Source organism: Lissotriton helveticus, chromosome 3_1 (genome assembly GCF_964261635.1).
Source record: "Lissotriton helveticus chromosome 3_1, aLisHel1.1, whole genome shotgun sequence".
In the NCBI taxonomy this organism is placed as follows: domain Eukaryota; kingdom Metazoa; phylum Chordata; class Amphibia; order Caudata; family Salamandridae; genus Lissotriton; species Lissotriton helveticus.
In genome coordinates, this window is record NC_136061.1 from 938,571,504 (window position 1) to 938,585,698 (window position 14,195).

General features: G+C 48.4%; 1 protein-coding gene across 3 annotated transcripts in view; it reads right to left on the bottom strand.

The window, feature by feature from the left end:
- INCENP (inner centromere protein) overlaps window positions 1-14,195 on the bottom strand; it is a 289,237-nt gene that overhangs the window by 94,234 nt on the left and 180,808 nt on the right. For all 3 annotated transcript variants that reach the window (XM_078681293.1, XM_078681291.1, XM_078681294.1), the window contains exon 16: window positions 12,470-12,670. In XM_078681293.1, coding sequence (XP_078537419.1) covers window positions 12,470-12,670 — 201 coding nt within the window. The remainder of the gene's footprint in view (window positions 1-12,469; window positions 12,671-14,195) is intronic.

Consider the following 14,195-nt stretch of genomic DNA (forward strand, 5'->3'; position numbering starts at 1 on the left):
AACTGGCTGCTTGACAGCTGGGGCAAAGTGGTGTACTCACCCTTTGCTTTAGATATAGTATTCCTATGTCTAACCCCAAAATGGACACATATATTCCTATCAGTCACTCCTATGGCAGGCCTTAACAATCCTGAAGGCAGAGTGCTTGGAATAATGTGAGATGGTGCTCTGGCATGATATCGCATACCATATACTCTTAAGTGCATTATAATCCTCGCGGTTATATGCCAACTCTGGTATCGCTTTATCAAAACATGTCGAGTAAGGTGTCATACGAATTGGAATACTAACCCCTCGCCAATTCTGGCGACGGGGTTAGCATTCCACCCTTCTAGAGGGACACGACATGTTGGTAACCTGTAACCCCGGTTAAAGTCAGACATAGCCTCAGCTCCACAAGATGGATGCTGCCACCGAGACACAAGTCTGCCCTCCTGTTGCTGGGAGTCCTCCCAGCGCAGGAGGCAAGGACAAAGGGTTTCCTGTCAGGGGCGGTGCCAGCACCGTCCCAGACAGGATTTTGTGTATCCTAGGTAGGCAGGGCTTTAGAGGAAGGTGACTGCATGTGGCACCCCGGTGCTCACTATGCATAGGCCGGCTTGAACCAGTTCCAGGGGCACACCAGCCCCTGAGCTGGGGAAAAGCCCGCCAAAGGAGAGGGGTGTAATCACCCCCCTCCTAGTCCCACCCATAGGGCAGGACTTAGTCGCGTGCCAGCCCCCTTTTGCAGGATAAAGGTAGGAGCAGGCCCCCTTCCAAATTAGATCAATCTTTGAATCCTGAACCGACTTTCTACGAGAGGAACTCAAGACTCTTCCTAAGATTTCTCCCTTGTGACTAAGGAGTAGTCACCCTGCAGCAGCAGGCACCAACCAAGCATCGCGGTCTGCTGTAAGTCTCTCCTCCGGATCAATTTGAATTTGAATTTAAAAACATTTATATAGCGCACATTTACCACGCGGTTTCTTGGCGCTTTTAGATTGCGAGGGGGCAACAGGAGCGGAGGGAGTTTTAGACAGAGTGGGCTCCGGAGAAAAGCAGGGTTTTAAGACCTTTACAGAACTCGGCATAGGAGGGAGTCATGCGAAGTTCCACAGGGAGGGAGTTCCAAAACATGGGGGCGAGGACTGCGAATTTGGTTCCGCCCGCCTTTGTCTTTCTAAACCGGTGGGTGGTGAGGAGTGCCAGGTGGGTGGAACGAAGCTCTCTGCTCGGTGTGTAAGGCTTAACAGCGGAGCAAATGAACTCCGGGGCAGTGCCCATTTTAGCCTGAAAGGTGAGGCAACCAAGCTTGAATAGGGCTCGCTCTTTCACCGGCAGCCAGTGCAGAGCCTGCAGTAAAGGGGTGGCGCGATGATATTTAGGCAGGCCGTGGATCAGGCGGGCAGCCTGGTTCTGCACTAGCTGCAGCCGGTGAATGGCGTAGGCCGGAGCGCCGTTATAGATGATGTTACCATAGTCGAGGCGCGAAAGCACCATAGCCATCACAATAATCTTTAGGGCAGGTAGGGAAAAAAAGCGAGAGATCTTCCTAATGGTTCTGAGGGAAAAAAAACAGGAGGAGACAACTGAATTAACCTGTGAGTGAACAGAAAGTGAAGAATTGAGGAAGATACCAAGAGTTTTGACCTTAGGAACAAGAAGCGGGGGAACACCAAGTGAAGACGGCCAATGGGAAGGGGACCAGGGACTGCAACCACCTCCGGTCAAGACGAGCTCCGTCTTGTCCGGGTTGAGTTTGAGGTGGATGCAGTTCATCCAATCTTGGATGAACAGCATGACAGATTGGACATTCTGGGAAGATGAAGGGGAATGAGAAAGGTTAAAAATTAGCTGGAGGTCATCGGCGTAATTAAACACCGTGACCTCGAGCTGCTGTAACATAAAAATGAGGGGGGAGATGTACAAATTAAACAAAAGAGGGGAAAGTGAGGAGCCCTGGGGGACCCCGCAAGCAACCTTACGGGGGGCAGCCCTGAAACCAGCTAGGTGGACCGCCTGAGCCCTGTCACTCAGGAAGGATTCGAGCCAAGCGAGGGCTAGGCCCTCTATGCCCGCCGCCCTGACACGGGTAAGGAGAATGGAATGATCCACCGTGTCAAAGGCGGCGGACAGGTCTAAAAGAATGAGGGCCTGCGGAAGATTGGTGTCAATGCCCACGCGTGAGCTGTCCATCACTGAGATCAAGACTGCCCAGCTCCACGAGAACCGGCTTCCCTGGTACCTCTGACCTCAACCTACATCTTCAGCCCAGCTGAGACCCGTGGGTGCGACGAGACCTCGAGGGACCGGCCATCATCAAGACTGCACGACGCTTGTCCAGCACGACCACCGATTGACCCTCGACTGAGTGCTTTGGGGTAAGAGAAGCCCCGACCCTGAGTAGCTCCAGCACCGAAGTTCAGCCCCCCTGCATCCACGAGATCTGCGTGGGGCCCTTCTGCTCTTTGCTGCTCACCGCGTTGTCCAGGTCACTTGCCCGTTGGCTAGTGGCCCTTTTACAACGCTTCACGACGACAAACACCGCTGGTCTGGTTGCTCCAGATTAGCCCTTGCTCCCCTCCAACAGAGGAGCACCCTGGACCCTCCTGGTCCCCTTCAGACTCCATTTTAAGTCCACCGCGTGGGCTTGCATTTGCCAAGACTTGTTGCCCCAATCCTGGGTCCAGCGACGTCGACAGCAGACACCTTCGTGGGACAGCTCGCACCTCCATCCTGGTCGCCGACAATGCCTCCTGGTCCGAGAGACTGCAGAGCCCAGCAGCGCCCACTCACCTGGTCGAGGTGACTTCGTCCGGTGCCATCCTGGTGCCCACCTAAATCACTGGCTAGTGATTCAGAACTTGGTCCCCTCTGCTTACAGGTCTTCTCCTTCCCTGATCCAGGCTTGGATCACCACGAACTTCTTCACTGGCCGCCTGCCAGCAACTTCTTTCTTCAGGCTCCTGGTTCGTCAACGAGGGTTTCCGACGCCACTTGAACCCTATGCAGTCGCAGCCCCTGGGCTAGGTAAACCGAGTACTCCGGTGCTCCAGCGTAGTCCAACACTCAAAGTGTCCTGATCCACTTTCGTTTTTGACCTACCTAGTCGGGTTCGCCCGAGAACAGTAACTTTGTCTTTACTAGCCTCCATAGACTTTTTTCCCGCCTTACGCGTGAGAGTTCCCACTCTGCACACGACGTCCCTAGGCCTCCTGCTTGTAATCTAAAGGTTCAGTAGTCCAGTCCTAGCGATTCTAAAGCCTATGAGAATAGTACTTACCTGCTAGTAATTTCGCATTCCACTTCTTGTGTATATGGTTTTTCGTGCCCCTCGGGCATTTGTGTAAATTGTGCGACTTTAAGTATTTTCGTAAGAGTTTTGTTGTGTGCTTAGCTCCCTGTCTTAAAGAGCCAGGGTAGTCTTGTTAGAAATAAATATACATTTATTTTCATAACAACTTGTGTGGTGTCCTTTCACTTGGTGTTCAAGGGGTATATGTGATGGTAAAACAGCTGGCTTAACACGCCCTCTAGAGTCTCAGCCTTAGACTGCTCGTATCCATGCTACTAGGATAGCTGGTCTATAAGGTTGACTTACAACCAATCATCAATAAGGGTTGTCTGGACTGATACATAGTGATCACTAGAATAGTGAGCACTGCATATCAGGCCAACTTCTCACATAAATATCCTATATTTTTATAACAACTTGTGTGGTGTCCTTTCACTTGGTGTTCAAGGGGTATATGTGATGGTAAAACAGCTGGCTTAACACGCCCTCTAGAGTTTAGCCTAAAGACTGCTCTGGTCCACGCTACTAGGATAGCTGGTCTATTAAGGTTGACTTACAACCAATCATCAATAAGGGTTGTTTGTTATGATACAAAGTGATCACTAGAATAGTGATCACTATATATCAGGCCAATTTCCCACACCTGGGATCTTAACCCTGCTGCTACAGGAGCTAGGCACTCTGAAGATCCTTGGAGACTATTTTAGTCCAAACGGAAGCACTTTGAATTGATAATGGGTGCCAGCCACAGTGAAGCAAAGATATTTGTGATGTTCGGTATGGATTGGGATGTTGAAGTAAGCGTCTTCCATATCCAGAGAAGCCATAAAATCTCCCTTGTTTAGGCAACCTAGAATCTCTGAAAGCGTGACCATGCAGAATCCTTGTTTCTTGAGGAATCTGTTCAGGTTGCAAAGGTCTAGAATTGGTCGCCAATCCCCAGACTTCTATTTGGTCAGGAAAAAACGAGAATAGAAACCGGTCCATTTCTGATGCGATGGAACCTTCTCTATTGCATTCTTGAGGAGCATTGTTAAAGCTTCTTTGAATATTAAGTGAAGACTAGGGGGAGGGGGTCCCTTGGGCAGAGTGTTAGGTGGCTTTATGACAAATTCTAGGCTATGTCCGTTCACCAGGACTAGTACCCATTGATCGGAGCTAATTTCTAGCCACTTGTCCACAAATGCTGACATTTTTGCACCCACGGGTATGGGAATAGGTGTGATTGATGCCCTGAGGAGATCACTGTTTCCTGTTGGCGTCTCGTCCTTAATTTTGTGATAGTTTTTGACCACCCTGACGAGAGAAAGCAGCTGTGTTGGACTGCCGGTATGAAGACTGGCTGTAATTCTGCATATACTGGGGTTGGTACTGCCTGTTCTGCTGGTTTTGGTATCATCCTTTAGAGGAAAAACCACATCCCGGGCGCCTCTGAAGGATCCGCGTTTGTATTGCAATGAGCCCTATTATCTTGCGGTATCCGTAGCAGTTTTTGTTGTTTGTAGGGCTTCATCGATGTGTTTCCCTTACAACGATTCGCCATCATAGGCCATGTCTAAAATTTTCGTCTGCACATCAGGCCTGAAGGTGGTAGCCATAAGCACACCCTGGCGTCTGAGTACTGCCGCACCTGCAAACTGACGAAAATTTGTATTAATGTCTAGTGCGCAATCAATGGTTACGGATGCAGCATGTTCTCCCTCTAATAGCATTTTCCTTGCTTCTTTTCTCCGGTCTTCAGTAATAAGATCAATTAGTCCGGCCATATCTGACCACATTTGGCGGTCATAATGCCCGATGATTGCTAGGGAGTTAGCCGCTCTAATGGAGGCAGCTGCCATTCTTGCGAATTTCTTGCCGATTAAATCAAGACGACGCCCTTCTTTGTCCGGCAGTGTAGCAATGGGTGTTGCCGGGTTCTTTGATCTTTGTTGGGCAGCCTAAGAAATTACCGAAACTGGCCTTGGGTGGCCAATGAGACAGGATGGACTATTAGCAGGAGCACAATATTTTTTGTCTATACATGGAAGCACTGCTGGAACAGATGCAGGAGTTTGTTCATTTGATCCCTTAGTTCTAGATGTAATCAATTATCGGGGCATCCCTTGTAATCTTTCTGGATTCCTCCTTAAAATCATGAAGGAAGCATTCTGTTTGTTCAACCGTGATAGGCAATTGAAATCTAGCAGCCGCTCGCTGCATTAGATTGTGAAATCCCCTATATCCTCTGGGGGTGAATCAGATGGTAGAGGAAGCGGTGATGAAGGCATCGGAATAATTTATGAATCCCAAGGATCTGCAGTATTGGCCTCTGGTAACTCGCCCTCTTCAACTTCCTCCTCGGAGGATGCGTCTTGACCATGATGAGGGTCTGGAAGCTGTTGTCCCGGAGGAGGGTCTGGAAGCTGAGGCATTGGAGCGGGAGCGTCAGGTTGAGGAAAAGGATCCGGTACTGCCATAGGTAGAGGTGGAAACCGCCGTCTGCAATCTGCTAGAGTAGGAGGCAGATGGCTCATGTCACTCTGGCGAGGTGGTCTATGATAAACTCTATGGTTTGGAACGACAATGTCCTCTTGATAATATTGCTCCTGGTAATCTTCCTCATTATCAACATAATAATCTTGACATTTGATGTGTAGCTCAGAAGGATGATGAGCTATCCCAAACGGTCCTTCATCCTCTTCATCTGCATAATCATCATCATCTTCCTGCACATAGGTTTCAATGAAATGTGAAGGAGTAAGCAGTGAAATATTGCTATACTCTTCTTTGAAACGTTTTAAGCTGAAAACTCCTAGATGAGAGAGGTGTCGAGTAGGAGCCACAATCAAAGCTGGTGCAGTGGACTGAACAGGTAAGTCCACCGTCAATGGACATTTCGTCGATGGGCTTTGTCAATATAGTCAACGGGACGGTCGTCGACGGTGCAGTTTACAACTGAGTCTTCGTAGACGATAATACTCTCGTCGACGATGGAGGCTTCGTCGACGGTACTGTAGTCGACGCGGACTTAGTCAACGAGGTTTTCGTAGACTATTCTTCGACGACTGTCTTCTTATAGGAGAGGTGATACACGTCGTCGAGAAAATACCCGTCGACGATGGAGCAGAAGAAGTGACACAAATAGTCGGAGGTAAAACCAGAGATTTTGAAAGGCTTTTACTCAGTTTTTGTACACGGCTTCTGTAGGAAGGTAGATCCCTGACTATGGTTGCCCCCAACTTTTTGCCTGGTGTTTTGCTGGTTTTCTGACTTAGTTGACCTGAGGCCCTGCTATTCAGGACCCCAGGCCTACTGCTCTCTCTGTAAAATGGATTCCATGTACCTTAGGTACATATCCAATTGGATACTGAGTCACCTTATCAGTCCCTGTACAGTGTACCTTAGGTACCCAGGGCATAGGTGTACCCAGGGCCTACCAGGGGCTGCAGCATGTATTATGCCACCCCTGGCTGGCCATCCAAATCTGACACAACTGGCTGCTTGACAGCTGGGGCAAGGCGGTGTAATCACCCTTTGCTTTAGATATAGTATACCTATATCTAACCCTAAAATGGACACACAGATCTCCTATCAGTCACTCCTACGGCAGGCCTTAACAATCCTGAAGGCAGAGTGCTTGGAATCGTGTGAGATGGTGCTCTGGCATGAGCTGAGCCTGTCTGCGGCTTTCGGGATCTATCCCTTAGCCGTTTCCATGATATCGCATATCATATACTCTTAAGTGCATTATAATCCTCGCGGTTATATGCCAACTCTGGTATCGCTTTATCAAAACATGTCGAGTAAGGTGTCATACGAATTGGAATACTAACCCCTCGCCAATTCTGGCGACGGGGTTAGCATTCCACCCTTCTAGAGGGACACGACATGTATGTAACCCCTAACCCCGGTTAAAGTCAGACAGAGCCTCAGCTCCACAAAATGGATGCTGCCACCGAGACACAAGTCTGCCCTCCTGCTGCTGGGAGTCCTCCCAGAGCAGGAGATAAGGACAAAGGGTTTCCTGCCAGGGGCGGTGCCAGCACCGTCCCAGACAGGATTTTGTGTATTGTAGGTAGGCAGGGCTTCAGAGGAAGGTGACTGCACGTGGCACCCCGGTGCTCACTGTGCATAGGCTGGCTGGAACCAGTTCCAGGGACACTCCAGACCCTGTGCTGGGGAAAAGCCCGCCAAGGAAGTGGGTGTAACCACCCCCCTCCTGGTCCCACCCATAGGGCAGGACCTAGTCGCGTGCCAGCCCCCTTTTCCCCAGATAAAGGTAGGGACTGGCCCCCTTCCAAATCAGATCATCTTTGAATCCTGAAACTACTTTCTACGAAAGGAACTCAAGACTTCTTCTTAAGATTTCTCCCTTGTGGCTAAGGAGTAGTCACCCTGCATCCGCAGGCACCATCAAGAACACTGCGGTCTGCTGCACGTCCTTCCTCCGGAATCCGACTGCCCAGCTCGACGAGAACCGGCTTCCCTGGCACCTCTGACCTCTACCCACCTCTACAGCCAAGCTGAGAACCGTGGGTGCGACGAGACCTCGAGGGACCGGCCATCTTCAAGACTGCACGACTTCTGCACAGCAAGCTCGCCGAGTAATTTCCTGGTGAGTGCTTTGGGGTCCGAGAAGCCCCGACCCTGAGCAGCTCCAGCACCGAAGATCAGCCCCCCAGCATCTCCACGATCGGCGTGGGGCCCTTCTGCTTTTTGCTGCTCACCGCGTTGTTTGGCTACTAGCCCGCTGGCTTGTGGCCTTCTGAACGACGCCCGACGACATCACTGCTGCTGGTCTGGTTGCTCCAGACTGGCCCTTGCTCCCTTCCCGAAGAGGAGCACCCCGGACCCTCCTGGTCCACTCAAGACGCCATTTTGAGTCCACCGCGTGGGCTTGAATTAGCCAAGGCTTGTTGCCCAATCCTGGGTAACTTCGACGCCGACAGCTTCATCCATCGTGGGACAGCTCGCCTCTCCATCCTGGTCGCCGACAACGCCTCCTGGTCCGTGAGATATGCAGAGCCAGCGTCGCCAACTCACCTAGTCGAGGTGACTACCATCCGGTGCCCTCCTGGTGCCCACTGACTACTGGCTAGTAGTCACGAACTTGGTCCCCTCTGCTTTCAGGTGTCATCCTTCTTCCAGATCCAGGCTTGGATCAACTCGAACAATCTTCACTGGTCGCCTGCCAGCATCTTTCTTCCAGGCTCCTGGTCCGGCAACGAGGATTCCCGACGTCTTTTGAGACCTATGCAGCTGCAGCCCCTGGGCTAGGTAACTTCGGCACTTCGGTGTCCCAGCATAGCCTCACTATCCAAGGGTCAGGATCCACTGTCGTTTTCTCCCTACCAGGTCGGGTTCGCCCGTGAACACTAACTTTAACTTTACTAGCTTCCATAGACTTTGTCCCGCATCCCGCGTGAGAGTGCACACTCTGCACCAGAGTCCCCTAGGTCTCCTAGAAGTAATCTAACGATTCCCTAGTCAAGTCCTAGCGATTCCAAAGCCTATTAGTACTGTACTTACCTGCTAGTAATTTTGCATTCCACTTTTAAAGTATATGGTTTTTCGTGCCCCTCTGGCATTTGTGTATACCGTGCTAACTTAAGTATTTTCGTAAGAGTTTTGTTGTGTGCCTAGCACCCTGTCCTCATAAAGAGTACAGGGTTGTTGTGATTCTAATAAATACACTGTTTATTTTCATAACACTTGTGTGGTGTCCTTTCACTGGGTGTTCAAGGGGTAATGTGATGGTAAAACAGCTGGCTTAACACGCCCTCTAGAGTCTTAGCCTTAGACTGCTCGTATCCATGCTACTAGGATAGCTGGTCTATAAGGTTGACTTACAACCAATCATCAATAAGGGTTGTTTGGACTGATATATAGTGATCACTAGAATAGTGAACACTGCACATCAGGCCAACTTCTCACAGCTTCTTAGAGTCCTTGAGAGCAGAGGACTAAGGAGACTGCGCTGACCCAGAGGAGATGAAAGAAGACCTCTGAGAAGGGTCAGAAGTAGTGAGGTGGTTTACTGTGCATTCTCCCCTCACTCGAAGAGCTGTCCTGGTATCGAGCTCTCTTGCTAGAAGTTGAGGCTCTGTCATCCTCAGCCGAAGAGGATTTGAGCCATAACAGCACTCTTGCCTCCCTATCCCCAAGAGTCTTCGTAGGGAAGGTACGGCACATTTTGCAATCTTTCGCCTCATGGTTTGGATAGAGGCAGTAGATGCAGTCCTTTTGTTGATCAACATGGACTCTCTTCTCGCAGGTTCTGCACGGCTTTAATAAAGCATTGTCAGACATCATGGATAGAAATGAAGAAAAACTGAGTGGCACTCAGGGAGACTCCCTTCCACACGACGTGCGGGGAAAATATGAGGAGAACTGGCTCTGCTGAGCGTGTTCTAGAGGGGGCTGATAGCTGATTTGTTGGGACCAACTTTTGGTTCTTTTAGCATAATGAGGTAGATAGGCTGCTAAGATCTGGGCCTCAGGCCTTTTCCTTGGGGCCTACTACTATTATTTACCTTTGGCACTACTTTTGTATTTACCGTGGGACTCCCGCCTCCGCGACGGGGAATGATACAGGCATGTGAATCTATTAAAGATACCTAAATACTGGATAAACTGAATTTAGGGTGGGACAGGGGGTCACTAAAACCTGTATAGGACACTTCCAGTGGAAGTGGGCATAATCCTGGCCCAGAATTCCCAAGTATGCCATCATAAAGATAGCTACTTCTTAAAAGTCTTGTCCATCTCAGTTTAGCCCACTTTAGAGGAGGTACTAGCTTGGGCGAGGCACACCTGCCCGACAAGCTAGGAAGTGGTCATATACGGGGGCATAGAAACCCAAAGGGTCAGTAGCCACTAGCTACTAGCCTACACCCACCAACTGCCCTAAATATAGTATTTAGGGGAGTCTCTGGCACCAGAGAAGCAGATCCTGACAACTTAAGACGAGAGAGGACACTGAAGATCTGCACAAGTAGAAAAGACTGACTACAGCACCTGACTTACTCCCAGCCACGCCGGCCTGTCTGCAGTCCTCATCAAAATCTGCAGTCGACCCGTCCTGCAACTGTGACCTCGGAAACATGGGAGAACGGTCTGCCTTCCAAGAAGGCTCAAGTCTTCTTAACAGCTGATTTTTTCAGCAGAAGCTCAATAAGACAGAGGCCTCAAACTGACAAAACCCAACACAAGAAGCAACCACTGCACCAGTCACCTCCGGTCAGAGTTGAAGTGAGACAATGGTGTCAACCAGGCTCCCCATTGTGGTTTCACCCCTCCTGGACTCTGTTACCTGCAGTCTCTGCATGCAGGGGCCCCTGCCGCGACTGCTCCGGTAAGGAAAAACCCGAAGCCTAAAGACACCATTGCACCAGTAGCCCCATGGGCCTTCGAGAAGAGAACCAAAGGTGTCACATCCACCTCCCCTCGAGCATTGCAAGACCGCAGTCCACTTGCTGGTTCAGCCAGACTAGCTTCCTAGTCCGGGCCTGCAGCTGCTTTTTACGGAGACTGATCCACATTAAAATGTGGATCATTTTAATGATGCGGATTTGCAACCGGCCACCTTCGTGCCAATAGTGGTGTATTGTTGGTGCTGCCTTGGACGTTGCCCAGCACTCACCTTAACTCCTCGAGATTGGTCCTGTAAGTCTACGTACTGTACTCGTTTTTAGAATTTGTTCTTCTGTAGTAGGGGATCTGTTATAGTCATAATCTAGTGAATAGTCCTGCCCATGTGCATGGACCCCGGAGCAATCAAAAATAATCTCTTAAGCGGTCTTCATTGCAGTCCTGCATAGACACTTAAGTCAATAATGCAGGCTATACCTACAAGGCTACACTGTCCAGTACTTCAACTAGAAATGCGAAGGATATTCCACCAACATCACATTTAACACAGTCTGTTAAGTTTCACCCAAAGAGAAACTTTCCCTTCAGAAAATCCTTGGAATGATAGAGAGGAAGGGATGGACAGACAAGCCCCCACAGGCTGCCATTATATGTCTGGAAAAGGGATACTGTGCCTTTAAGGAACTCTCCAGAGACCCTCAGTATCCCATGATGCACAGCAAACACCTTTTACTTTCAGTTCTTTTTGAAGGTGTATAAAGAAAGGCCTGTAGCATACATTACAGTACCATTTTCTCCACTGGTGAGGAGGGCGGGCGCTTATGACTATAACAGAGATACCCCTACTACAGAACTGGAGTTACAGGTAAGAAACTACTCCTTCTGTAGTAGGGGATCTCTGTGTATAGTCATAATCTAGTGAATAGAATGGCAAGCCCATACCAACAATCTAACCGGCGGTGGAGAAAAAAACAACACCACTACTGTGCAAACAGATTTCTTAACGAAGCCTGCCCAACCTGAGCATCTGCTCTGGCATCAGAGTCCAGACAGTAATGCTTAGAAAAGGTATGGACCGACTTACACGTGGAAGCCCTGCAGATCTCTGCAATGGGAACATTACGTAGCAAAGCCGTTGTAGCCGCTTTGCCCCTGGTGGGATGAGCCTTAAGCTTACCTCCTAAGGTCTTATTAGCCTTCTGGTAACATAACTGGATACTAGAGATGGACTGTTTCGAGGTAGCAAGACCAGTCCTGACCGACCCGTAGTTGGCAAACAGTTGGTCTGACCTACAAATGTCCTTGGTCTTATCCAGATAGAATTTCAACACCCTTCTCACATCCAGGGAATTAAGAGATCTTTCCACTGGAGTGGAAGGATTCTGGAAAAACGTAGGTAAAGTGTTATAGTCTGATTAACATGAAAATCAGAGATCACCTTAGGAAGGAACTTAGGAACATTTGGTGTGTTATTTGTGCCTCTATTTCCATAGGGGCTTGCCTGGACTCTCTGCAGTGTACATCAGATTGGTGCACTATATAGAGCCAGTTTCCTACAAAATGGACGTATGTTTCAAAGAAAGTGTGAAAGGTACCATATCCAGAACAGACTGGTTAAGAAAGGTTCACATTAAAGTAGTTTTATTAACTATTGTAACACTGATTAACTGCTTATTGTTCTCTAGTAATGTTACTCAATTTTTTACATACCAAAATACTCAGTTTAGCCACGAAAGTAGCTGTAACAAAACCTGGCCATTGTAACAAAATACAGAATATACTTCTCAGCTACACGGGTGTCGAAAGATAAAAAAAAAAAAGTAGAGCCATGTTTGTACTTACTGGAACATCCAAAGTGACATTAAGAGATTTTGCAATCAATGCCGCCTGTTCCTTAGCCTTCAATTCCCGCTCCTCCTTAGCTCGCCGCTCCTCTCTGAGTCGCCTCTCCTGCTCCTCTTTGGCCTTCTTTTCTTGCTCCTCCTTGACTCTTCTCTCCTGCTCCAGTTCCTTGCGCAGTTTTTCTTGGCGCTCTTGCTGTTCCTGCTCACAGAGGAATAGCCAGATATTAATGTGGTGCAATGGACACATGCAATGCTGCCCTTCAATTTAAAGTATCAATACTGAAATAAAAGGAACTAGTTTCTCATTTTGAAGAGACCAGTGTGCATCTGGGTGAGCCAAAGATTATAGGGACAGAAAAGCTGCAGACTGAGAATAGTCTTCACTCCTCTTGTATAAACAGAAGCAACTAATGGTCTAGAGGTCGAGTACAAACTAAAACTGGAGGAAGCAATATGGATGCATAGAAAGCACAGAGACTAAAGAAATGATTCTGAAGGCCATTCAAAACTTAGACTTGGTCCAAATCATTCCTGAAAGAACAGGACATACCGAGCAGGCATGGTTTAAAATCCTCAGTGAGACTGGAAAGCTTACGTGATGTTAATACAATATAGCTTTTAAAAGTATTTGGCATATTTCCCTCTCAAACATGGACTGGATTAATTGTAGTGTGTTTATCTAGGGACCTGTATCGATACTCCTATTTCTGACCCTTGTCCGGTTATTATTCACTAATGTCCATACAACGGCACAGAAACCCGTTTTCAGATTAAGTCATAGCGCATGCTGTCACATTAGGCAAGCACTATTCCTCCAGCCCCTAGAAAGCACACCGAGTTCTCCAAACAAACCAAGCCTCCAGCAGACCTGGGAAATCCCCCGCTGCCATTGTTTTGATTTCGTTCGAGAACTCCTGTAAAGAATGTAAGAACGACCAGTTCTTAATGTCATCCTTACTGACGTCTTATATCCATCCTTACGTCAAACTCGGCACCTTTCAGGTATAAATATACCGACGCTGCCCTAAGCAAAGACACGGGGGTGATGAGCTTGGAGCAGCAACTACTTGCCGGAGAGCCCCGCTGATGCAGGAAGGCCACGGACGCTGCCCCTCCCTTTTGACGCGCTGAGAAAGACGCTGTCTTATCTCTTGCCGAGAAATCCAGCCTCCAGCGTTTCCAGCTTGCCCTCGCGGGTAACTGGGATACAGAGACCTGAGACAGAGATACCAGCCCTCCTGCCTTCTAAATCCCAGGTACTGAACTGACTAACCCCTTACAGAGAATTCTTAAGTCAGAATCTTGGCGAAACAAACTTAACTTAAACTGCTACTTATTTACTCCCTCCCACGTATGAGGATTAGGTCAGGTACACCGGGGTAGGCGTAGTTAGAAGCACCAGTTGAGTACGATAAGTCAATGTATATATGTATGTATATCTTTTATCCATTTTAAATTATCATATGGCTAAGAAACCATATCAATGCTTTTACAGTATTATTTTATAATCCTGCTTTTACTGTATGCACTTTACTTAACCTTAAGTATTGCAATTGTAGCGATTCATTTCTCTTGTATGAGAAAAGAGACTGATCAATAAATAACACCTTTTATTGAATACGCCCGTCTCTTCCTTTTCTCTACAATCTGGTGAAACTAAGTATGCACGTACTGACTGAGTAAAATAATTGTCTTTTGTTTTCACACGACTCTGGAGAAATACT